At 44.6% G+C, this 26,640-nt stretch overlaps 1 protein-coding gene and 1 long non-coding RNA gene across 10 annotated transcripts; one reads left to right on the top strand and one right to left on the bottom strand.

Moving 5' to 3' along the window:
• Positions 1 to 44: 44 nt before the first annotated feature.
• On the bottom strand, positions 45 to 13,663 carry LOC140614999 (uncharacterized). Of its 2 annotated transcripts, XR_012015685.1 has the most exons (6): positions 13,441 to 13,663; positions 12,921 to 12,958; positions 11,062 to 11,151; positions 9,614 to 9,715; positions 3,236 to 3,292; positions 45 to 2,723 (listed from the first exon to the last, which is right to left on the bottom strand). It is a non-coding gene; the product is annotated as an uncharacterized lncRNA (long non-coding RNA). The 2 variants fall into 2 exon arrangements; XR_012015684.1 differs by lacking the exons at positions 9,614 to 9,715; positions 11,062 to 11,151 and having other exon boundaries at positions 13,441 to 13,611.
• Positions 13,642 to 26,640, top strand: KCNE3 (potassium voltage-gated channel subfamily E regulatory subunit 3). 8 transcript variants are annotated; one of them, XM_072794617.1, is made up of 5 exons: positions 13,642 to 13,825; positions 14,981 to 15,249; positions 20,432 to 20,516; positions 21,188 to 21,350; positions 24,542 to 26,640. In XM_072794617.1, exon 5 carries the CDS (start codon positions 24,579 to 24,581, stop codon positions 24,876 to 24,878), a length of 300 nt encoding a protein of 99 aa, XP_072650718.1. In that variant the 5' UTR covers positions 13,642 to 13,825; positions 14,981 to 15,249; positions 20,432 to 20,516; positions 21,188 to 21,350; positions 24,542 to 24,578; the 3' UTR covers positions 24,879 to 26,640. The 8 variants fall into 8 exon arrangements, with proteins under 8 accessions (XP_072650718.1, XP_072650714.1, XP_072650716.1 ...); XM_072794613.1 differs by having other exon boundaries at positions 20,432 to 20,629; XM_072794615.1 differs by having other exon boundaries at positions 14,958 to 15,249; positions 20,432 to 20,629.

Raw genomic sequence — 26,640 nt, 5'->3', positions numbered from 1 at the left:
GGCTATGTAATTATTATATATTAATTATTTATTGCCATGTAACAAATCACCCCACAACTTAATAGCTTAGAACAATAAACATTATCTCATACATATTCTGTGGGTCAGGAATTTGGGAAGCTTACCTGGGTGATTCTGGGTTGAGATCTCTCATGAGGTGTAGTCAAGATGTCAGTTGGATCAGCTGTTATCTGAAGGTTTGGGAATGGAAGATCGGTTTCCAAGATGGTTGATTCTACTTCATTGTTACTGGTTGTTGATGGGGCCTACATTCCTCACCATGTGGGCCACTCCATAGAGCTATTTGTTCCCTCAAAACAAGTGATGCCAGAAAGAGACAAGGTGGAAGCCACAAGGTCTTATGACCCAGCCTTGGAAGTTGTACAGTCATTTCTACAGTTTCCAAGCAGATGAACTAGACAATGTGGAAGGGCTACTCAGGATGATGGGAAGTGAAGATCATTAGGGACCATCTTGGAGACTGGCTACCATAGGCAGTTAGGATAGAAAGATCCTTGAATGAGAACTGTTGAGTGGCCCAGGTTATAGTCCCAGCTCTTTGGGCAAGTCATTTACCTTTTCTGGGCTTCAGTTTCCCCTATATAAGCACTGTCCAATAGAAATATAATGTGAACCACCATGTAATTTAACTTTTCATATTAAAAAGAAAAATAAACAGATGACATGAATAACACTTTAATTAACCTGGGGATCCCTGGATGGCTCAGTGGTTTAATGCTGCCTTCGGCCCAGGTCATGATCCTGGAGTCCCAGGATCAAGTCACTCATTGGGCTCCCTGCGTGACCCCTGCTTCTCCCTCTGTGTCTCTGTCTCTCTCTGTGTGTCTCTCATGAATAAATAAATAAAATATTTTAAAAAACACTTTAATTAACCTAATATAAAAATGTTTTACATTCCCTTTCTCCATACTATATACAGACATTCAGTGTGTATTTTCTACTTAAAGTATATCTCATTTTGGAGTTGTCACACTCCAGAAGTTCAGTTGCCACATATGGTTAGTGACTACCATATTGCAAAGTGCAGCTATAGGTAATACAGCATCTAAAGTCCTTTTGAGCTTACAGGGTCCTGTGGCCCCATTGGCTTCTTAGAAGAAAGGTGAGTCTTCCCACTTCTGAGGTTTGATGTTGAACTCTGTGCACTGTTTATATCAGTTATTCAAGCTGAATTGGACTTTGGAAGTATATTCCTGTCTCCTCATTGTACAGAGATGAAACCAAGACTTGGGAAGAAACTTGCTCAAGGCACACAGTAAGGTAATCACAAAGCCAGGACTGAGTGCTAGCTATAAGCCCTGTTCTCATGCTCTTTTCCTGCTGTGCACAACTGACTTAGAGCACAGGACAGGATGCTTTAAAAATCATGGACACTTGGTCAGTAGTAATTGATTGGTGGTTTGTCCACCCATAATTTACCCATATCCCTTCTAGGCCCTTTGTTTTCCCTCCATAGAGCTAACAGTGCTATTGTAGGAAGGTAGGGGATGGATAAAATTGATAATTATTTTACAATATTACTGACAAGAAGGGAAATAATTATTCTAGGAAAAGTGTAGTTAGACTCTCATGGTTGGAAAGCTGTGCACAGTGCACAGCTGGTAGTGTTACTACCATCTAGTACTCAACTATCCTCTCTGGCAACCCTAATAAGTTACCATACAGCCTGTTCTTGAATACCTCCAGAGACTGGGGGAAAAAAACATTTACTCAGCACTTATTTTTAGTACCAGGGTTAGCCCTCTTAAATATATTCTCTCATTCAGCAGCCTGTCCCATGCTTCTGGATCACTGGAAATCATCCTGCATGGTGTAGTAACTAAGTTACCTGACCTTCTTGAGTCTCCATTTCATTAGGCTCAAGGCTTGGCACAGACTAGGCAGCAGGAAATGTATAGCGGTTATTAATGTTGTTCACCAAATACTTTTTTGTTGTTGTTGTTCATCAAATACTTTAGGAAAAACTGTACTCTTGTGGCTCCCTTGTGGTTGGTTGGGGCCAAATGACTTGTTCCGATCAATGAGTTATGAATGGAGATGACATGCCACTTCTGAGCAAGAGCATTGAATTGCTGGTATCAGACCCCTTGGGGTTTCTCTTCCCCTCTGGAACAGTGACCAACAACATTCAAATGGTGGCAGCTTTCTGAGAGACTGCAATGAGCAGAGGCCCCTGGTGTTGCTGGACATGTGGTGGAGTTAAGCTACTGAGAGAGCTTTCGGAGAAAGTTTTTTCCTGAGAAATAAGGTGTATCTGATAACACTGCCAAAGCTGGTTCTATGTGGCTTTCTGCTAGATTCACTGGAAGAACAAGATGCCAAACTAGTCACTGCACATCCTTACATTTAGCACTTATTCACCAAACACTCTTCACCTGGACACTCTTTATTTATGGGGAGAAGATTCTGCACAAACAAGAAGAGGCCTTCTGGAGGTAAGAAAATCAGGGTGTTAAATATCCTTCTTCATATGCTCAGCTTCCTTCCTTGAGGAAGGGCCCCTGTGGGAAACCAATGGTGGGCTCTGTCCAGGCAGGAAGACACTGGAACACACAGCAATGGCCAGACTTGATCCCATGGACCTGGCCTCAGCTGAACTCTGGCCTTCTGCTCTATATAGCTGGCTCTGCTGACCCACAGTCCACCTGTTGTTGGAAGCTTGGCTCTTCCAGGATGCCTGGTAATCCAGCCTTCAGAGGCTACTGTGGAAGAGTGGAAAGACCCAGACTGGGAGTCAGAGACTGATTCTGCTTCTTACTAACCACATAGCCTCAAACAAATCACTGAGCCTCATTGAGCCTTGGTTTTCTCATCCTTAAAATCACACTACCTAGCTTGCTGTGCTGCCAGAGGAATGGAGGAGATCGTCATTTTGTCTCATTCTGGGCTCCCAACTATTTCTCTGCCCACTGCCTCTTTGCCTCCTGGGCCTGCCCCTCCTTGGCCTATACCTCATTTATCAGTCCTCTGCCCTCCTTTTCTCTCTCCAGACCTAAACCCTAACTCATCACATCCATGCTCCAGATCCACACACCCACTGCCTCTTGGCCCTTTCCACTTGCACCTCCCACAAGTATTTCAAACTTGATTTATCTAAAACTGAATTCATTATCTTTCTCTCCAAATTTGGTCTTCACCCAGTGTTGCTTATCCTAGCAATACTTCTAGCATCCACCTAGTTGCTCAAGCCAGAAAACTAGAGATTTTCCTTAACTCTACTCCAGTATTCATGGATGACAGCAGCAGCAGCAGCCATCTTCCATCATGCAGCCTGGGAAACAGAGAAACAGAGAAATGTAGACTAACCAAGAAGCCTGCCAAGGAGTAGGAGAGAAAAGACTATCTGTGTCTTTAGTACTTGATCATGAACAGACATATTTTATGTACTTGTAATTATTATGTGGATAATATTATGTATACTCTTTTAAACTAAATCTAATATTGCATACATTTTCCCACATTGTTACATAACCTTTATAATTATATTTTTGAATGTCTTAATTTTTTCTCTTAACACTTAGAATTTAAGATTTTTTTAGAACTAGGTAATGCAAATTTAAAATGTACAAAATGGTAGCATTGAAATATAAGTCTTGCTCCTATTCTTTTCCTGTAAACTCAGTTCTTTTCCTGGAGGCCTAAGGGATGATAAATTCTTTTTTGTATGCTTCAGAAATATTTTATGCATATATAAACGGGCATGATTATATACATTCTTTTTCATATAGTACCATACCATACCCACACAGCAATGCACTTTGGAGATTATTTCAGATCGGCATATAAAGAGCATCCTCATTTAAAAAACTGACTACAGAGTATTCCATTCAGTGGATTTCTTATAACTTATTTTGCTATTACAGTATTGAGTACATTTAGGTTATTCCTAATCCTTTGCTTTTACAAGCAAGGCTGCAGTGAAAATTCTTTTTATCTATTTATTTGTTCATGAGAGACACAGAATGAGAGGCAGAGACACAAGGCACAGGGAGAAGCAGTCTCCATGCAGGGAGCCCGACGTGGGACTCGATCCCGGGGCTCTAGGATCAGGCCCTGGGCTGAAGGCAGCACTAAACCACTGAGCCACCCAGGCTGCCCGAAAATTCTTGTGTGTGTGTGCGTGTGTGTGTGTTACAAATGTTGAATACAGAGGCTGCATTTTTAGAAGTAATTTTCTGAGTCAAAGGATATGTGCGTTTTTATTTTAATAGATATTTGCCACATTGCCTGCCATAAAAGTTATACCAGTTTATATTCCCATCATAATGTACAAGGGAGGGACGCCTGGGTGGCTGGGTGATTGTCTGCCTTTGGCTCAGGTCGTGATCCCGGGGTCCTGGAATGGAGTTCTGCATCAGGTGCCCCTCAGGTAGCCTGCTTCTCCCTCTGCCTATGTCTCTGCCTCTCTTTCTGTGTGTCTCATGAATAAATAAATAAAATATTTAAAAAAAAAAGAAAGAAAAGTGAAGCCTGATGCTTGATATGAGTTGACAAGTCAGCTTCATAGGTAGTGGTGTGTTCCTAAGACATGCAGTATCTGTTTTTTTTCTCTTTTTCATGATGACCATTCCCTAGAGTCATTATTTTGTTAGGGGTTTACTAAATGTGACACTCTCTCATGCCTTCTTCATGTACTAGCTAGAGTACGTTTATAAAACTCAACAAGACCAGTAGCATTAGTGATCTTGGCATTTTATTCATGTTTTAGTTTTGTTCATATTCAACAAAAGTTTGTACTGAATAAAAAAATTACCTATATAAAAGATTTGCTTTTATAGTTGCATTAGGGTTTATACCGAGCTTAAATTTGAACATATTTAGATTACCAGCACTGAGTACCTCAATAATTTTTGAGGGATCCATACATTATTCAAGTTCAAGAGACACTGGTAATAAGGCTAAAGTGTTACATTTTTGCAATACCTAAATTGTGAGGTTTTCTAAGCCAGAGACTATTGATTTGTTTGTTTTATCCTAGTACCTTGCATGTAAAAGGAAGCAAGTTTAATATCTATGTTATTGTGAATAATTCCCTGTAGCCTCCACATTGGTTCTTTTGTTGACAGGCATCAATATCCAGTCTGTGAAGTGTTCTCTGTGGCTGTCCTCACACGCTTCTAGCACTTCACTTATGGAGCAGGCAACCTCCCATTCCTGCATAATTCTGGTCATTAGAAAGTTATTCCTCATCCTAAACTGAAACCCGCCCCCAATCTTGTCATAACTCTACAATCCTGCAAGGCCTCCTCTGTGGGTCCTTTCCTGGCCATGTCCTACATCCCCTCTAATGGAAGTGGTGACACTGTTATAGTTACTTGTTTCCATGTCTGACCCTGTCCAGACTGTGAGCTCTCCAGGCAGGGACTGTAGTTGCATCATCTGTGGCCTCCGCAGGCCCATTCTAGGGCATCACACAGAAGAGATGCCCAGAAATGGCCTGTTGGGTCAGGAAATGACTTCTATCCCAGTAGTGATCTCTTCTTCAAGTTTAACTTTCCTGATTCCTCTGTTCTTCACAGAACATGGCTTCCAGATTCCACACTGCTACCCTCATCTAAATAGGCTCTAATTGGCTAATATGACTTTAATCTGTGTTACTTGGAATTGAAGACAATGTGGCTGGTATGGTATGGCCAGTGTGAGGTGTGTCAGCCTGTGCTGGGCCCTGAGGACACAGAGAAGGATCTGACTTCATCCCTGTCCTCAAAGAGCTCACAGCTTTGTGGAGGAGACATACTTATGAATAAAATTCATAATAAACTGTTACAAGTACCATGAGAGAAGTTTGCAGAGTACTATGGAAACATAGTAATAAACTATGTTAAATAATAAATTAATAAATTATAAATAATAATATTTATTATATATTTATTATATATTATATATAATAATAATTATAAATAATAAATAATAATTATAAAAATAATAAAGTAATAAATAAATAAATTCATAATAAACTGTTACAAGTACCATGAGAGAAGTTTGCAGAGTATTACGGAAACATAAAAGAAGAGGTACAAACCTTAAAAGAGAGAAGGGGCAGAAAAGGCTCAACGTGACATTGAATTAGAATTCTAGATTGTAAATAGAAAAAAAAATCCCGCCTCAAATGAGCTCAAATGAAAAGAGAACTTAGAACTCAAACTAAAAAGACTGGGGTTTGACTTCAGGCACAGATTGATCCAGGAGGAGGTAGCAGGTAAGGGTGAGTTAGCCAGCTCCAGGAAGAAGGAGCTCCAGCAAAGACAATAGTACAGCAAAGGCCTGGAGGGGATAGAGAGTATGTGGGTATTTGAGGAACTTCAGATTGTTCTCCAGCTTCTTTGTAAGGTGAACAGCCTGGGTTCATAGCCTCCTCCCATATTCCTTCATTCTCCTGTTCCTTTCCCTTACTCCTTGCCCAGAGTAGGATAAAGAGGAATGGGGCAGGGATGACTCAGTGGTTCAGCGGTTGAGCGTCTGCCTTTGGCTCAGGATGTGATCCCAGGGTCCTGGTATCAAGTCCCACATTGGGCTCCCCACAGGGAGCCTGCTTCTCCCTCTGCCTATGTCTCTGCCTCTCTCTCTGTGTCTCTCATAAAAAATAAAATCCTAAAAAAAAAAAAAAAGAGGAATAATGGGGCAGGCCACCACCCATCAGACTGTTGCCCCTCCTGCTTGTCCCTCCAAATGCTCACCACCCTTCTCCACCTACACAGGCCTCCTTGCTCTGGAGCTTTCTTGCTTGCTTGCTTTCTTTTTTTTTTTTTTAAGATTTTATTTATTTAGTCCTGAGAGACACTCATACACACACACACACACACACACACACACACACACACACAGAGAGGCAGAGGCACAAGCATAGAAGCAGGCTCTATGCAGGGAGCCTGATGTGGGACTCAATCCCAGGTCTCCAGGATCAGGCCCTGGGCTGAAGGCAGCGCTAAATCACTGAGCCACCCAGGCTTCCCATCTTTCTTTTATTTTCTTTTTTTAAAAAATTATTTATTTATTTATTTATTTATTTATGATAGACATAGAGAGAGAGAGAGAGAGAGAGAGAGAGAGAGAGGCAGAGACACAGGAGGAGGGAGAAGCAGGCTCCATGCCAGGAGCCCGCCGCGGGACTCGATCCCGGGACTCCAGGATCACGCCCCGGGCCAAAGGCAGGCACCAAATCTCTGAGCCACCCAGGGATCCCCATCTTTCTTTTTTTAAAAAAAATATATTTTATTTATTTATTCATGAGAGAGATAGAGGGAAAGAGACAGAGAGAGAGGCAGAGGGAGAAGCAGGCTCAGTGCAGGAAGCCTGATGTGGGACTCGATCCTGGGACTCCAGGATTGCACCCTGGGTCAAAGGCAGGTGCTAAACCACTGAGCCACCCAGGCATCCCAGCTCTGGAGCCTTCATCTGAGTTGGGGCAAAGGGAGATAGTGGTAGAAGACCATATGGAAGGAAGGAATAGAAGTACTTTATTTCCTCAGCTCTCTCCCTGTTGGATCAATATGGGTTCGGTTGGGTGTAATCTTTACCAAAAACCATAGCTCCAGCCTGCTGCCCTCTGCAGTTTCTAGGAACCCCTTTCTCCCCTGCCCTCTGAGCCTAGCTGTGGTGTCCCTCCCCACCATTGCTAGCTAGGGGGATGGCACCATTCCTTGCTGGTTTCCTGAACCCTCCTTACACTCTCTTCAAATTACCCAGGTTCAGGGAACCATTTGTTTCCTGCAAGAACCCTGACGAACACAAGACCCTCACCTGCAGCCAGGGGTGGGCTGGAGGCATGCTGGGCCCTGTGAAGTGCTAGGCACCTGCAAGGAGATAGTGTTATTTAGCTTGACTCCATTCCATCATACTCACCTCTCTCCAACCTGACCCACAAGAGCCAGAGCTGTTCTAGGCACTTTATACACTTTATGTAATCTTCACAGCAAATAACCCACAAGGTTTGAATTACTGTGTTTTAAGAAGAGGAAAGTGGCTTAGCTGGAGATTTGCCCAAGTTCATACAGTTAGAGGCAGTTCCATGATTTGAACTCAAGTCTAACTCCAAACTCATGCATTAAATAGCACCCTTATGACTTCAATTCTGCTCCCCTCAAAGATCAAGTGGAAGGACCAAATAAGACAGCTTTGTCTTATTTGGTGCTTTGGAGACTCTGAAGAGTCCACCTACCTGGTTGGACTAAGAACTATGGTATGCCCCATCCCTCCCCCAGGAGGCCAGGCTGAGTTTTTGAGAACACAGGAAGATCAGAGCTGACAGGAGCCCCAGAGATCAGACAACCTCACCCTCACCTGTGCCCAGGAGGAAACAGCCCCAAGTGGTTCTCCTTAGGTTCCTACAGGAACCATTCCTGCAGGAACCAGAATTAGGATCAAGAATGTCTGCAGACACCTCATAAACATATAAGCGAAAAGGATGTAGCATTCTCTTCAGAGAAGAGTTTAGAAGAGAGAGAAAGGGGTGGGGATCAGGATGGGAGGTGGGACTATAGGATTTCAGATTTGGGGAATGCAAGGAATGTCAGAGCCCATCCAGAAGATTCCTCTGGGGCAGCCCGGCTGGCTCAGCGGTTTAGCGCCTGACTTCAGCCCAGGGTGTGATCATGGAGACCCAGGATCAAGTCCCATGTCAGGCTCCCTGCATGGAGCCTGCTTCTCCCTCTGCCTGTGTCTCTGTCTCTCTCTCTCTCTCTCTCTCATGAATAAATAAATAAAATCTTAAAAAAAATATATAGAAGACTCCTCTGATAGCAGCTTTGACAAGGAAGCTCTGCTTGCACACCTCTCCCATGATAAGAAGCCCATTCTGGCCAGAGGCAGCCTGTTGTTCCATGCTCCCAGTGAACAGACATTTGGGTTCTATGACTCCCCTGTCCCCAAGCACACTTATTTTGTGTCTTCTCCTTGGGATACATAGAACATGTCTGCTCCCTCTACCCTAGATGTGGGAGATAGGCTCACAACGCAACTTAATCCCCTTCTCTTGGGACACCTGGGTGGCTCAGTGGTTGAGCGTCTGCCTTTAGCTCAGGGCATGACCTGGGAGTCCTGCATCGGGCTCCCTGCGGGAAGCCTGTTTCTCCCTCTGTCTGTGTCTCTGCCTCTCTCTGTGTCTCTCATGAATAAATAAATAAAATCTTTTTAAAAATTCCCCTCTTCTTACTTTACCTTGGCTGTGAATCTCTGGGTGCCCTCCTTCCTTTCCTCCTCACTGTCTGCCCAAATCAGAGCTGTTCTTCAAGGCCCACTTGTTTGGGCCTATACAACCATTTACCCTACTTGTACTAATAACATTCATATTTTCCTTAGGGAATCATACCCCCACCAACTTTACGTGTTATTTTTATTAAGGTATAATTGGCATATAACATTATATTAGTTTGAGGCATACAACATAATGATTTAATATTTATATACATTGCAATGTGATCACCACAATAAGTCTAATTAACACCTTTCATAGTTACAAATTTTTTTTCTTGTGATGAGAACTTTTAAGATCTACTCTCAGCAATTTTCAAATATGCAACACAATGTTAGCAACTACAATCACCATGCTGTACATTATGTCCCTATGACTTATTTTATAACTGGAAGTTTATACCTTTTGATCACTTTCACCCAAAAATGTAGTTTGAGTAAAGATGACACCCCTGTAAGCTTCTTTCCCTGGCTTCTATGATGGGGGCAGGGATGGGCACTGGGCCTGTTTCAGAACAAGAAGAGTTAGACCCAGAATTCTGACAGGAGGGTTGTGGGGTAAAGAAGCTCTCCCTACTAGTTTTACAGACAGGATAGAGTATATATATATGAAACTACAGGGCAGCCCCGGTGGCTCAGCGGTTTAGCGCCGCCTTCGGCCCGGGTTGTGATCCTGGAGACCGGGGATCAGGCCCCATGTCGGGCTCACTGCATGGGGCCTGCTTCCCCCTCTGCCTGTGTCTCTGCCTCTCTCTCGCTCGCTCTATATCTCTCATGAATAAATAAATAAAATCTTAAAAAAAAAAAAAAAAAGAGAAACTACAGGCAGCCATCTTGTTACCACAAAGTAGGATCCTGTCTCAGAATGGAGCAGCAGTGAGAAAAGTATAACCCAAAGATGCAAAGAGACAGCTTCCTGAAGACATCATCTAAGCTGGATGGATCCTGAATCCAACAATGCCTGAAGCCATCCTTTGAATTTTGTAATTGCATGAGCCAATAAATTCCCTTTTCTACTTAAGTCAGTTTGAGTTAGGTTTTCTGCCTGTTGCAACTAAGATTCCTGACTGAGACTTGCTTCTTCTGCAAATCTTAGTCCTCACATACCCTACTTTCTTCTGCTTTGCCATAACCCTAATTGTTTAATCATAAGATTCAGAAGTCCATATTTATAACTGTGAAGGCATAGGCCCTCATTAATAGTCATTCTTTATGAAATACTTGCTATGTGCCAGGTATCAGGTAAAGCACTTTATAAATAATATCTTACTGTAATCCACAGATGTAGCTATTTTTACCCCCATTCTACAGATAAGGAAACTAAGATTTAGAGAGGTTAGGCTCTCATAGCCAATAAATGTCAAGGATAGGATTCCAACTCAGCTCTGTAGGACACCAGAGGCTGTGTTCTGGACCACTTGCTTCCCAGGATGTAGCATGCATGAGGGTGAGATGGGAGAAGATGCCACAGAGATCTTTAGTCTCCTGATACCACACCATCCCACCCTTGCTATACCTTCTTCCAGGGGTCTTTCCACTGATCTAGGCTGCTTGCAGAGGCAAGGGAAAGGTATGCTCAGAACAAGAAGACAAAGTGTTCTGAGGGTCAAACCAACATGCCAGGAGGAGACAAATCACAGAAGTACAAACTGCTGATGAGTAATGGAATAAAATAACTTGATGTGACCATTAAACTTCCTCTATGCTTCATGCTGTGTTTTCCTTGGCGACCCAGGCTTTTAACTCCATTGACAGACACAATCTGTGCTCATCCTACCTCCAACCCTTCTCCCCCAAAACTAGGTAGACATTGAGTTACATCCTGTGCATTCTATGGTGAAAGAGACATACTTGGTCTGTGCTCTTGTAGTGCCCACAGTCTGATGGGAAAGGCAGATCCCAAGTCAATACACAGGTAGACAGAAGACCAGCTTGAGTTCTCTGAAGAAAACAAACAGGAAACTGGAGGGATAATGGTTCTATTTACTGAGAGAATGAGGATTGAGGGGAGCCAGGGAAGGAAGTCAAGGGTCCCAGTCCCAATGTATCATTCAGAGATGTGAAGTAGACAGTCAGATATAGAAGTCTAGTGCTCAGAGGAAAGGTCTGGCTTAAAGGTTGAAAAGCATCCTGTTATCCTTCCAGGCTCTCAGGTTCTTTTTAAAAAAGATTTATTTATGTATTTGAGAGAAAGCGATTGTGCATGCATGTGTGCATGTACAAGAGCAGGGAGGGGCAGAGGGAGAAGGAGAGAGAGAATCTCAAGCAGACTCCCCACTGAGCATGAAGCCTGACACAGGGCTCTGTCTCACCATGCTGAGGTCTGATCTGAGCAGAAACCAAGAGTCAGACGCTTTAATCAACTGTGCCACCCAGGCAGCCTCAGGCTTCTCTCAGGTTACAACTCTTCTTGCAAGTTTTCCCTGATGACATAATTCCTAGTGATCTTCATTTTGTGACATTCATTCATTCATTCAACACATTCTCAGTAAGGTCTACTTGGTACAGACTTAATGTTGCCCTGGTACCCTCAAGGAGCTTATGTTCTAGGTGTGGAGTCAACAAATAAAGTAGACAGTTACAACACAGACTGGTAAGTGCTGTGCTGAAGGGAAATGCAAGGTGCCATTGGAGAATGTATCAGCCAGATCCTGCAGGAAGCAGATGGCCATCCCATGCCAGTAATTTGAGGAGGCTCTATTCACAGAGGTAGGCAGGGAGTAGGGAAACCACAAGGGATCTTGAAGTACTCCAGAGCTGGAAGCACTTGGGCATCATTACCTCCCCAGGCCTGTAGGGGAGAGAGAAGGGGGTTTTACAGGATTGTGGGAACAGGGAGCACTCTGAGATAGGACTGACAGAAGCTGGGAGCTTCAGTTGAAGCATGCAGCAAGAGAAACAAAAAAAAAGACTTTTTTAAAGTTAAATATATCAGATGATGTTAAGTATTACTGAAAAACAAGGCAGGAAAGGGAGTTAGGGAGGGCAGAGGAAGGGAGGGATTAGGATTTGTAAATAGAATGATTGGGGAAGACCTCAGCTAAGACTTAACTAAAGACTTGAAGGAGGTGTATCTCCAGGTGAGTCTTCCCCTGACCCCTTCAGTCAGTCCATCCCACCCCACACCCTGGCCCAACCTGTCCTAAGGTCCGGGCCTTGTCTCCAACTTTTTTGTATTAGACTGTTCCTGAAGATAGTTCTCAGACTATGGTCTCCCTATGACAGGAATCCTGTTCCATCTTTTCTCATCTAATAATAATAAGAGCTGTCATTTATGAAGGACATGCATTATGCTGGGCCCAACCTAGGCCTATTACACACATTGGGTCATCTAAGCCTTGTAGCAAACCCGCAAATCACAGATAAAGAAAATGAGGCAGCTCAGTCCACTTTCTAAGAACCCCTTAGCCAGTTAGCTTCCCTAACAGAGTTCTTGCTCCATCCTCACTCCAGAGAAAGGGAAGTGGAAGACAGGTCTTAAGTCTCTGAAGAACCAAAAAACGGGAACAAAAAAATTAGGCACATACTTTATATCTCCAGTGGGCACAAGGACCAAAGGGTAGAAGTAACAAGGAGGCAATTTTTGTTAAAACATGAAAACATCCTAACAATCAGAACCTTGGCTGCCATCAAAGGATGAATGGATAAGAAGATGTGGTCTATATATACAATGGAATTTTACTCAGCCATTAGAAAAGACAAATACCCACCATTTGCTTCAACATGGATGGAACTGGAGGCTATTATGCTGAGTGAAGTAAGTCAATTGGAGGACAAACATTATATGATCTCATTAATTTGGGGAATATAAAAAATAATGAAAGGGATTATAGGGGAAAGGAGAGAAAATGAGTGGGAAATCTCAGTGAGAGTGACAACATGAGAAACTCCTAACTCTGGGAAATGAACAAGGAGTGGTGGAAGGGGAGGCGGGCAGGGGGATGGGGTGACTGGGTGACAGGCACTGAGGGGGGCACTTGACGGTATGAGCACTGGGTGTTAAGCTATATGTTGGCAAATCGAACTCCAATAAAAACATATACAAGAAGAAGAAGAAGAAGAAGAAGAAGAAGAAGAAGAAGAAGAAGAAGAAGAAGAAGAAGAAGAAGAAAGAAGAAGAAGAAGAGGAAGAAGAAGAAGAGGAAGAAGAAGAAGAAGAAGAAGAAGAAGAAGAAGAAGAAGAAGAAGAAGAACAACAACAACAACAACAACAACAACAACAACAACAACCTTGGCTGCCTTGGAAGCAATAACTCCTTGTCACTCAAGGTATACAGGAGAAGCTGGACAGTCTCATGTTAAAAATCAAATATAGGGGATTTTTAGGTAAGGGATTTGATCAGATAATTTTAAGAGTCCTTCCAACTTAGATTCTATCACTAAAAGACTCTAGAACTCTAAGACGGTGTGATTCTAAGACTATGATTCTAAATCTCTATCTTCAAAGAACTCACAATCTAGTAGATGAAGTGGGCAAATAGTTACTTTTGATAACTATAGTAAATAGTCCTATACGGTAAATTCAAGGCTCTGGGTAGAATGGAAGAAGGAGCCATACCTTAGCCTGGGCTGGTTCCTCAGGGCTGATCTTAAGAACCACTGGCATCAGAATCAGGTGGGAAACTTTTTTATTTTTTTTAAGATTTTATCTATTTATTCATGAGAGACACAGAGAGAGAGAGAGAGGCAGAGACACAGGCAGAGGGAGAAGCAGGCTCCATGTAGGGAGCCCAACGTGGGACCCCATCCCAGGTCTCCAGGATCATATCCTGGGCCAAAGGCGGCGCTAAACCGCTGAGCCACCCGGGCTGCCAGGGAAACTTTTTTTTAAATGTTAAATTTCTGAGCTTCATTCCAGGTCTCTTGGATCAGAACCTCTGGAGAGGGACCCAAAAGTCTACTTTACCAGAATGAGCTCTGAGGTGATTCTTAGGCAGACTGAAATTTGATACTTCATGCCCAGGGTCAGGATGACTTCTTCCTTGAGAGGTGATTGAGCAAAAGGTGTAAGTGGGTCAAAATATGTAACCACAGAAATAACAGGGAAGTAACGTGCTTTGATAAAGAATAGCAATTTTGTATGGCATTCTGTCCATGCAGTGGGTCTTTTTAAAATGATAGCACTTCTTACATATAATCTGAGATTCTATGATAAGGGTACGTGCTTCAGATATTCTGGAACACATCTTTGTTTGCAAGGGAATGAGAGCTGGCCTCAGTTTATTAATAATTATGCCAAAGTAGGAGGTTGTTAAAAAGGGCTCTGATAAGGACTCCCACAGAGTCCCTCAGGGGCTTTCCCTGCCACTTGTCCACTCCTCTGCCTATAGAACCGCCCTGACTTCCCAGCTTTCCCTGGCTGTTTGTCTTTCTAGAGCCTGTAGTGTCACCAGCAAGAAAGCAATAGTGTGAGGGAGGGCCTGGTGGCCAGAAAGTGCAGAGTGTTCTGGGGCCAGGACCAGTGAGGTATGCTGGACAACAGTTTTCAGGGCATGTGAAGAGTGTTGAGACTTAGAAGGAGGAGACATTAGCTGGGGTGAAGAAGAGAAAAGTGGCATAGTGAATTCTGAGTCTGAACCCCGCCACTGTGCTGTTGGGAGCCTGGGCAAGTTCTTCCCCAAACTGGGCCCCTGCATTCTGTCTGGAAAAGATGGCTTGTGTTAGAATCAGGTGATTTCTCCAGTGACCATCGGCTTTAATGTTTGCATTCTACGATCTCAACTAACCCAAACCAACGCCGTGCGAAGCACGAATTTTACCCATTTTACAGCGAAGAAGCTATGGCCCAGTGAGGAGCAGTGATTTGCCAACCACCACACAGCCACTTAGGAGCAAAGCCTAATTCCACCAACACCCAACGCTCAGCCTTGCGTTTAGATCAGCCTGAGGCTGGGCGAGCTGAAGCCAAGTGAGAGGCACTCGGTCTCCGGTCCAGGAAGCAGGCGCTGCAGGGGACGGAAGGGTCGGAGCCCACAGCCGGCCGGCCGTGTGGGGCCAAGTAGCTCTGGGCGGAGGCGCCCGAAACCAGCCTGGGGAGAAGTGGGTGTGCTGGGGGCCGGGCGGGGCCGGGGGAGGAGGCGCCCTGGGAAAGGTTAAAGGGAGCAGAGGGCAGGTCGGGACGCAGACTGTGCAGACAGGCAGACCCAGCGCGGAGGGTTGCTGTGCGGGGGGCACCCAGGGGCACAGAGTGCGGGGTACTATCTAGAGACCGGCGCCCCTCGGAGTCTTGCCAAGAGGCAGGTAAGGCGCACTGGCAGGGTCGGGAAGGCTGCGCTGCAGCGGGGGATGGAAGTTAGGGGTCTACCCGACTCCGTCGAGAACCCCGACCGGAGGTGGGGGACGGCTCACAGAACTGAGGTGCAGGGATCCCGGGGCCCCGCGTGGGAGTGCAGAGCTGGGAGCCTGGCAGTTCCAGCCTGAAAGCCACGGGGGTTTGCACCGGCACTCAGAGGCTTCAGGAGGGAGGCTTGAAAGCTCTTTCCACGTCCACAGGTATGCATGCGAACACCCGCGGGGCCGCAGCGAATGCACGCGCAGAAATGGCCTTCGGACCCTGCGCGGTCTTCTTGTTTGGCGGGAGCTGCTTGCTCTGCGGAGCCGGAGCCGACTTGCCCATTCGCTATTGCATTGTGCCCCGCGCCTGGGGACTCCCAAAGACGCCTTCTCCTGCTAGTAACAGAGGTGTAGGCTAGGAGTCAGGAGACCGGGTTCTATTTTACAGATTGTGTAAACCCGTGCAAGTCTCCTACTGTACGCCTTGTACTTTCTTTGCCTGGGTCACTACCTATAAAATGAGCCTCTTAGTCCAGTTGCCTGTACACTCCATGTGACATGAGAGGAACAAGGTCTGGACTTGGGATTCTTTTATTTAGAAAGCAGATGAGTTCAGACAGACCCTTGTGTGAGGGTCCGTGAAGAGCATCTCCTCCTATCCCTCCTCCCCACTCTTCACCAATTTGTGTGTGGGGAAACTGAGGCCCGGGGGGGGGGGCATAGCTTGCCCAGGGACATACCAGGAGAAGCAGAGCCCAAGTCTCCTCACTTCGAGTCCAGGGGTATCTCCATTTTACCTACAAAGATGCGTGGTAAATGTGTAAGCTCTTCATTATCTCCTGAGATCCATCCTCTTTGCTGGTTCCAAATGGAGGAGACCCCTGCTTGAGGCATGGGAACTGCTTTCAGATTTTCTTGACTCCTTATGATAGCCAACAACCTTCTTCATCCCTCACTAAGTCCACACATCTCAAAACACATTTCTATCCATAAACTAAATGCATGGATGTTCCAAATACCTACTAGGAGGTAAGACAAAACTCCCATCTTACTGATGGGGAATATGAAGCCTAGAGTGGAAACATGACTTAACCAAGACACATGTCTAGACATGGCCAAATAGGGGCATGTCTCTTGATTCCAGCTCTGGTATGTTCTCCATCAACCCCAGGACTACCAAATGGTACCGTTAAATGAAAAGGGACTACAGGGCTGATCAGAGTATGAGAAATAAGGAAGACTTATTTTTTTAAAAGATACGTTTATTTATTTTAGAGAGAGAAAGAGAATGAACAGGAGGGGCAGAAGGAGAGGGAGAAAAAAAAATCTCAAGCAGACTCCATGCTGAGCACGAGCCCAAAGAAGGACTTATCTCACAATCCTGAGATCAGGACCTGAGATAAAACTACGAGTTGGATGCTTAACTGACTGCACCTCCCAGGCACTCCAAGGAAGGTTTTTGAAGGAGGAAAGTGTGTCTGGGAATCAAGAAGAGTCATAAGAACTACTGGCTTCTCCTGAGGATAGAGAACCAAAGGAAGGGGGGAGGAGCAATATAGGGATGGCTGTTCTTGGTAATCTGGAGTTGGGGGTAGGGAAACAGAAAAGGAAATTGGCCTGAACTGCTAGTAATTCTCTCTTATGTTTCTATAATACTTGGCAAATTTTTTTAAAAGATTTATTTATTTATTTATGAGAGAGAGAGAGAGAGAGGCAGAGACACAGGACGAGGGAGAAGCAGGCTCCATGCTGGGAGCCCGACGTGGGACTCAATCCCGGAACTCCAGGATCGCGCCCTGGGCCAAAAGCAGGCACCAAACCGCTGAGCCACCCAGGGATCCCCAATACTTGGCAATTTCTAAAACACCTTCCCCTCTGTTGTCTCCCCCAGTTCCCATGTAAGGTAGACAGGGCAGGGATAATTATCCCCATCTCATATATGAATTTCTGAGGAAATAAAGGCAGTGCTCAAGGTCACATAGCCAAGCATATGGTCAAGATTGGAACCATCAGAGGCACACATGAAAGGCAAGATCACAGGCTGGGTGACTGGAAATTGGACTGTGTGTATGCAATGGGTGGGTGTGTGTGGCCACACCCTAGGTAGGTACACAGGGAACAGGGTGGCAAAACCACCGTTAGTGTTTTGGGGCCAAGAATGTTTGCCCTTTGGATTGCATGGAGTACAGGTACAGGGAATGTCTGGGCTTCCAAAGAAGGCTTAGAATTCTTCCTTCTTTGAGTCTCTTCTCTACCTGACCAAGATAGCTTCTTTATTTTGCACTCCCCTTTCCCAAACCAAATGGTATCTGTTTCTGCTCTGGAAGTTGCTTTAAGTACTGTAAGTTGTTTTCATGAGTGTGTTATGTGTGCCAGATGGGGGATTGTCTAATAAGAAGAGGCATTGATTCACTTATTCTTGAATAAGTGCCTACTATGTGCTCAGGTCCAGGGAACAAAGAAATGTATGAGGCAAAGGTCCTTGCCCTCACACCTCACAGCACATAGTTTAACATACCTATTTATATGTATCAATGCCTACACACACACACACACACACACACACACACACACACATATAGTTTCAGTACAGCATAGTGCTTGAATAGGGTTTATGCACTGCACTTTAGGAACAGACAAGAGGGAGAGACTAACTGGCTAGGGAGTGGGGAAGGGGCAGGGGTGTCTCAGGAGAGGGTCTATAGAGGTGACATTGGAGCTGGGTCTTGAAGGATGAATAGGAGTTCACCAGAAAGATTAAAAAGAGGAAGGGGACTCCTTTGCCTAAGAAAACAGCATAAACAAAGGCGAGAAGAGTGCATGTGCAAAGAATGTTTGGAGAATGGCCTGTAGCTCAGTATCATATGGCACAGGGCACTGGGTAGAGCTGTGGTGAGATGGGACTAAAGGCAGAGTCACATCCAAAGAAGCTTAAATGACAATCTGAGGAGGTTAGTTAGACTGTCCTACAGAAAACAGGAAACTAAAAGTAGGTCTGTGGATGGGATACCTATTTGTGGTCCCAGCACTACCCATCCTGGGCTGTGAGACCTTTCACAGGTGATCTCCTCAGGGAGGGGTGCTCTACTTTCCTCTGGTTGAATGAAGGTTGTACCAACAACATGAATATTAAGATCCCTTCCAACTCAGATTTTATTCCTGTGTGTCCTTCCAACTCTGTGTTAAGTTCCATTCCTTTAACTCCTCTCTGACTCCACTGGCTCCCCAGTCAATGGTGGTGACAACCCTGGTCTCCAGGGTTGTCTTTGGATCCCCTATCTTCCTTGTGTGTTTCCCCCCCTTGCCTCTCTTTACCACATTTCCAGGCACTTAACTCATTCATTCTGAAAGAGTAGCTGAAATATAGCAGTGGGGAAACAAAAAAAAACAATGGTAGAGTTTTACTTTTTCCCAGAAAAACCTGGAAGAAAACCTAAGATGCTCAGCTCATCCTTCAGATCACAGCTTTATACTTCTACCTCCACCTTAGACACCTGTGAGTTCAAGTCAAGAACATTTAAGGATGGGGCACCTGGCTGGCTCAGTTGGTAGAGCATGTGACTCTTGATTTCAGGGTCAGGAGTTCAAGCCCCTCTATGCTGGGCATAGAGCTTACATTTAAAAAAAAAAAAAAAAAGGAACATTCAGGAAGAACCTGTTAATGTGCAGGAAATAGCAACAGAGTGTGGAGGAAGAGAGTACTCCTGGCTTGTGTGGGGGAACAGGAGTGAGTCTGGAGCAGAATGGACCATAGGAGGTGAGATTATAAAGAAAGGTTAACTCTTCTAAAACATGCCAACTGCCCCCCTTGCCAGATCTTTGATTGGTGAGAATGTGCAGCCAGAAAAAAGCAGTAGTATGGAGGTAGAGGACCTGGGACCTCAGAACATGAGGAGGCTGTGTTTGGTGTGATGCACAGCTCAGATGCTGCCAGGGAATGTTGCCATTGGTAGTGGAAGGAGCACCCGAACAGCACATACCTCCAAAGATCTTGGTTCTCATGAGAGATCTGCCCTTCACTAACCATGCCATTTTGTGCAAGTCACCTTCCCTCCTGGAGCTTCAGTTTCCCCATCTACAAAATGAAGGAGTTGACCTAGAATCTAGATTCTAAATAATCTTTAAAATATCTTTCAGCATGGTCAGTCACTGTTCACCTTCCTTCCTTACTGGCCTATCTTCTGTTTCAAGTTAAGAACTCTACAGAGCAGAGCTCCATCTCCCCCATTATGAACTTCATAATCAGTGACTATCTTGATGAGTGAAGCCAAGGAGTTGAGAAAGAGGAACAAAATTCTTAGTGATGCCAATGGCCAATCCTTGGATGTAGAGGCAGTTCAAAGAGAATCAACCTGTCTCTTTATCTGCTCTCTGTCTCTCTTGACCCAGCACAATGCCCATGTACCCAGGCCCTCATTCCTACCCCAATCCAGGACCTAAATGTGTGTAATAGTGGTTTCTTTGCTTCTCCTGTCAGAACCACAAACATCCGGGTCTATCCAGAGAGGCCCCAGGAGGAAGATGTGAAGGATGAATGGTTTCATGAACCTTTAGTCCCCTCACTGAACCCTACCTTAGCGCCCACCCTGTCCCCCACACTGTCCCTCGACCCCATTTTCTGCACAGAGGCTGCTTCCTTCCCTGTCTAGATCACCTGGGCAGAATGGCTGTTAAGAGGAAAAATGAACTAGTCAATCGATTTGGCTCTCAGTTTATCTAGTCAGGCATATTCAGTGTAACTCAGTCCTGGGGCTTAGTTACAAACCTTAATCTGTGAGAACAAGGTCTGCAGCCTTTTCTATCTTGTGATTTAGGGGCCAAATGTCTCTTCCACCAACCTATATCCTATGTCCCATAGTCTCAAAGAGTAGTTTTGTGATTTGTACCCTCGTGGGATGTTAGAGCTGATCTTACCAGATTATGTAGATAAAACCCCTTCATTTTACAGATGCAGACAGAAGCTGAGCCCTAGAAAAGTCACATGCCCTACGTCACACAAGTAACAGCTGAACCAAGACAGCATTTCCTTCACTGTAAGATGAAGAAGATTAATTAGAGATTAGACTAGATGGACTCTGAAGATCCTACCAGCCTCTGCATTGCAAAAATAAAACTGCCACCACATCTGTGCAGCGTCTAGTGTCAGGCATTGCAATTTTCTTCTTTAATTTTCACAATGAGCTGTGCTACAGATAATGCTGATGCTGTGACCATATTTTACCCAGTCTCTCCAAATAGGTTCATTGGGAACATCATTTGTTCCTATGTAAAATATTGACCGACTGCCAGCTGCCATCATCATTCCCTTGGGTCTCAGCCTCTGTCAACCTTTTAGAGGCTTCTGCTAAGATACCTGTATGCTTGTTAAAGGGAATATTTTCGTCTGCACTATTAGCTAGTCCCTGAGCGAGAGCCCACGTGTTAAACTGAGGCTTCTCATAAAGTCACCCTGACATTGCAGGCCTGGAGCTGGGTGGCAGCAATCAGACATCCCTTGGCCACTGCACAGTTCCTGTAACTGCAACCCTAGACTGGCCTGACCCAGCTGCTGCAGGAAGGGGAGGGGAAGTGGGTGGGGGTTAGTACCCACAGCAAGGCTATTGCACAACTCTTGGGGCCCCAGCCTTGGGAGATCCACCCTGGTTCTGAAGAGTTTTCTGTGTGTCTGATTCCTTCCTTTCCTGCCGCCTCCCCTGCTTTCCAGCTCTGGGACTTTCCCAGCTCCCAAAGTCAATACTGAGACCCCAGATGTGTCAAGAGACACCCTGAAGAGGCTGAGGGGCTGAAGAGCCCTCAGGAAAATTCAGAGGCACCCACAGGGAGATTCCTGAAACTGACTCCAAGCCAGAGGATTTACCTGTTATTTGGTGAGTATTCCAGATTCAAGTTGCCCTTCCTCTGTCCTGTCAGTTAAAACTGCCTTGCAAGGACATCTAAGAAAACTGCTCTGGGAAAGAGTCCTGGACCACTGGGAACAGGGAAGCTTCATCTTCATTGTATGTATTGTGTATATGTATTTACTTCTCAAAAGTGGAGAATAGGATTAAAAATTTTTTTTGACCATAATAAAACTGTGTGCTAAAGCAAGGGAGGCAGGGCAGGCATGATAGTCTTCTCTTTGTTGTTGTTTTTAATTGTGGTAAAAAAAAAACAACACATAAACTTTACCCTATTAACCATTTTCAAGTGTATACAGCTCAGTAGTATTAACTGTATTCACATTATCATGCAACAGATCTCTAGAACTTCTTCATCTTGCAAAACTGAAACTCTGTACCTATTGAATAATTCCAGATTGAAAATCATTTTGACAGATGAGGAAACAAAAGCCCAAACAGGGCAAGAAGCTCATTTCTTTCAAAGTGGGCTCTTCCAGGCACCCCATCTGTCTGTTATCTCCTTGTAAAAAGTCCGAGGCTCTTTCTTCCCTAAACCCATCCCCACATGTCTCTCATATCTCACCTCTCTTCTGGCCCCCACCTTGTTACCCCATGGCCCCAGCACAGGACTCTGTGTCTTCTACCTGAACTCTTTCAAGGCCCTTGTCACTGGGCTCCCTGCCTCAATTCTTGTCCCCTCCAGTCCACATAGCAGCCAGAATGTCCTTTCAAACACAAATCTGATCATTGCATCCCTCTTTTAAAATATTGTCCCTTGGTTCTTCCCCAACTACAGGATAAAGTTCTAACTCTGCAGTGTGGCAGTCAAGGCCCTCCATAATCTAATCCAGGGCAGTTTCTCTATCCCATGTCCTATTTTATCCTTCCACACATCTTACACTCCAACCCCTTTATGCTACTTTCTATTCTTCTGAACATTCTTGTCATGCTTGTTTACCTCTTTATGTTTCTTGCCTTCTCTACCTCCTAAAAATCCTTTTAGGTCCAACTCAAATGCCTCCATCAGTCTGAATACTCTCTGAGCTCTGATCAGAATTTTTCCCTTCTTTCCTTAAGCCCCAGTAGCCCCTGGCTTGTCCCTTGCATTATGGATCAGCTGGCAGTATGTCTCTAAGTGCAGGGACTGGGTTCGAGCTGCCTCAAGCTCCCAGCATGAGGCCTGCCCAAGAGTGGGCCTACATAAATGATGACTGGCTGAATGATTAGTTGAGCCATTAATTCATTGTGCTGCTGCTACTGCCTTCCGTTGGTCGATAAGAAGGATGAAGAAGGCACAAATTTCTTACCTGACAAGTGGGGTAGTAGATGAGAACCTCTGCCTCCTGGATCTTAATTCCATGAGCCCTTGTTCTCTTCCTTTCCTCTATACAGACAAGGTAGTCCAAGCACCACAGAGCAGGGAGCCCCCAAAGGCGTTGCATGAAATGTAGGCCAGTCCTGGGTGATTGCTGTGTTTTTGAGATTCTTCTTTTGCATTCATAAACATTGGCCATGGTCATAACTGTCATCTCTTCTGGGAAAGAGAACTGGGTAATAGTCAAGTTTGTTAACTTTGGTTGGTTGACAACTCTACCTAGATAAAGGAAGGCTTTGAAACCAGTCAGTGAACTCTGAGTGTGTATGGCCTATGGAAAAAGTCCCTAAAGGGATCCCTGGGTGGCGCAGCGGTTTGGCGCCTGCCTTCGGCCCAGGGCGCAATCCTGGAAACCCGGGATCGAATCCCACATCGGGCTCCCGGTACATGGAGCCTGCTTCTCCCTCTGCCTGTGTCTCTGCCTCTCTTTCTCTCTCTCTCTCTGTGACTATCATAAATAAATAAAAATTTAAAAAAAAATTAAAAAAAAAAAAAAGAAAAGAAAAAAGTCCCTAAAGTAGCCATCTTTACTGGAGACCATTGAAAGAACACCCAGCAAGTCACAAGGTAGACCCTGGAGGGAAGCACAACACCCAGCTAGTCTCAGGGTAGTCCTCTAGACTTTAGGGAGAGACACAGCCCTGCTGACCAGGAGCATGTAGTCTGCTGATACCCTTATCAATAACAAGAGAATAGCCACATATTGCCTTATACATAAGTGCTGGCTAAAAGGAAAGGCTGCACTGATAAAGCTTGTGGAATATGGTTAAGGGGTAGGGAGCACTCAATGAAGTATTCCTGAAAGAAGTGAGTGTGGAGCCTTGTTTAAAAGGAATGACATGGTTTTTTAGAGACTAGGATACAAGGCTGTCTTTGGATATTACTCTGTAGACTAAGAATCTCTGAGAGGAAGAAAAAGAAACATTTATTATATACCAGTATACAGTGACTTTTTTTTCTCAAAGCAGGATAGTTGAGATGCCTGTGTTCTTTCTCTGGGTAGGTAAAACTCCAAATCGGACTGAGTGATGCTTTCACTCCCCTCCCCTCAGCCCAACCCTGTTCTTTTCCCTGGTGTCTGCAGTGATTATCAGCCTCTCCCTGCTTCCCCCACCACCCACCTCATTTCCAACAGAATTTGTCCCCAATAGGTAGGAATATCTAGAGTGTTTGTGACATAGGACACTTGAGAGATCAAACGACTGAGCCTCTGGCCTCCAGGTAAGATGAAATCTAAGCCATCCTCTCTTGTAAATGCTCCCTGTGGAATATAAAAAAAGAACTGTGTTGAAGGAGGATTCTGGGGAATGTCTTCTGATTGTGCCACACATTCCTGCTGATAGCTGGCCCAGGAGCCAAAGGAGCTCTAAGTTGGCCATCACAGAGAGGGACTCTTGTCTTGGCTCTACTTCCAATATTCTCTGATCATGGACAGGCCAGTTAATTCTCTCTCGGTCTTGGTTTCCTTGTGTATAAAATGGAAGCAGTTAGAATAAATAACCCCTAAGGTCCTTGAAGCCCAAAGCTCAGTGATTTATAGAATCCAAAGAAAGATTAATATGTGTTACAGTGGTGAAGGAAGGCTTTATTCCACAAGTTTATACTGAGCATCTGTTCAGCGCTGTCTTATGTGCTTCTGTATAGCAGTTAATAAAACAGATATGGTCCCTACCTTATAGTCTAATGGAGAAGACAGACAAATAAACTGTGACATTGGGATTTTAGCTGGGGCCTACAGGGGTTGGGCGGGAATTCAAACTGCAGGTGACAGAAGCCACTCCCCTCTCTTTTCTGTAACCAACAGAGCGGCCTCCTTGCTCCCACTCCGGATCTCTGTTGCTATGGAGACCACCAACGGGACTGAGACCTGGTATGAGAGCCTGCACGCAGTGCTGAAGGCTCTAAACGCCACTCTTCACAGCAACTTGCTCTGCCGGCCAGGGTCAGACAACCTGACTGGGGAGCGGCGGGCCAGCCTACCTGGCCGTGATGACAACTCCTACATGTACATTCTCTTTGTCATGTTTCTATTTGCTGCCACCGTGGGCAGCCTCATCCTGGGATATACCCGCTCCCGCAAAGTGGACAAACGCAGTGACCCCTATCATGTGTATATCAAGAACCGTGTGTCTATGATCTGATGCTAGGGGCCTGGGAATGGCCGAACATCAAGACACTGGAACTCAGTTATGGACCACATCAGGCCTCAGTGTCCCCATCTGTAAGATTAACAAGAAATAGTCCTAAGGGAGGTCATCAATACAGTGGGAGGAGAGGGGCTGGCAGACCTGGGCCTTGTTGGTAAAGATTTTGTTTTCCAGTAAAGATAGACTTTATAAACAGTGGGAGCCCCATGAACAAATATATAGAAGTTGCAAAAGATAATAACCAATGATTCGTCCAGTGGCTGGGGGTTGGGGCCTAGAGGCTGGAGGAAGGAGAAAAGGAAGTTGTAACAGAGGGAAATGAAACAGGAAGATGCACTGAGGACACATTTTTTGATGTGTTATCTTCAACAGCCATGAAAAGCAGCAGAGATTCTCCCATATCACCGTAAGAATCTGAGTAATATGACTTATTTATGTTTGTTCACATTTTTTATGTGTTCTAAGATATTTAACATTTGTGATTTTACCCCCTATGAGGGAAGCAAAGTAAGTATGATTCTAGCCATTTGGGCCAGAGCAGGGCTATAAACTAGGACCTAGGAATTCTGGTTTCCTTGCCTACTGCTTTTCAAAACTGGGCCACCATACAGAATAGGATCCAGGCCTGAAACTTCTATGATTCTGGGGGCCCTCCTTAAGAAAAAGAATTAAAAAATATCCTGCTTTTGCAAATATTACAAAAAACATATTGCCATGCTAATACATTACTAGGACCCCTTCTAAAGTCCTAAGAAGCCATGCAAATGTGGACCCCTGAATATTGAGGCCTTTTAGCTCCAGCCATGTCACAGTGTCCTTCCCAGCCACATCTCCAATCATTACCTCTAACACAGCCTCTTCTGATTTGATGAGATTCTATGAGAAATTTTCTGATACCAAATTGAAATCTGCTTCTTGAAGATTATTATTACACCTAGAGGATTATCAAATTAAAAGAAGGAGAGTATATAGGGATCCCTGGGTGGCTCAGCAGTTTAGTGCCTGCCTTCGGCCCGGGGCATGATCCTGGAGTCCCGGGATCGAGTCCCACGTCAAGCTCCCTGCATGGAGGCTGCTTCTCTCTGTCTCTCATGAATAAATAAATAAAATCTTTAAAAAAAAAAAAAAGCCTCAGTGTGGCTGAGCTGCTTAAAAGAAGAGTATGCAAGGTAGGTACCTGATTCAGTAGAAGGATTCTGGTACATGAACTGGCGGATTACTTCTCTGTCTGATACTTTTCTCTCTTTGGCACAATAGAATAGTAAGACCTCAAAGTCTGTAAAGGCTCTGCCAGTTCTGACATTCTGGGTTTCACATACACTAGGTTAAATAATAAATTGTGTTTGTAGGTCAAAAGCAGCTGAATATCAGTGGTTTTCATATGGTCCAGTCAAATATGTGCAATGTGGCAAGTGAATACCTTACAAGCTACAAATCCCAGGTTGGAACCTCCCACTGTTCTGTTTGATTCTATTTAAGGGATCAACATGGGGTTTCCAGAAGGCCCTATTGAAACATACATATTTGTATATAGCAGAAACTCTGAAAGAATACTTTAATAGCAGTTATCTTTGAAGAGAAGGATTGTGGGTGATTTTCCTTTTTTACTTAAAAAATTTATGTAATATTTTATTTACTTGACCATAAGTATATTGCTTGTATAATGGGCAGGAGGGGGCTGCTTCCACTTTGAAAAAGTAAAAATAAAGGCCTGTGTGTTTCTTAAATGGAAGATCACAGAACACATTCACTCCCA

This window comes from Canis lupus, chromosome 23, assembly GCF_048164855.1.
Source record: "Canis lupus baileyi chromosome 23, mCanLup2.hap1, whole genome shotgun sequence".
Classification (NCBI taxonomy): Eukaryota; Metazoa; Chordata; class Mammalia; order Carnivora; family Canidae; genus Canis; species Canis lupus.
Note: the sequence above shows the minus strand (reverse complement) of the source record. Positions and strands in the feature narration are given on the sequence as shown.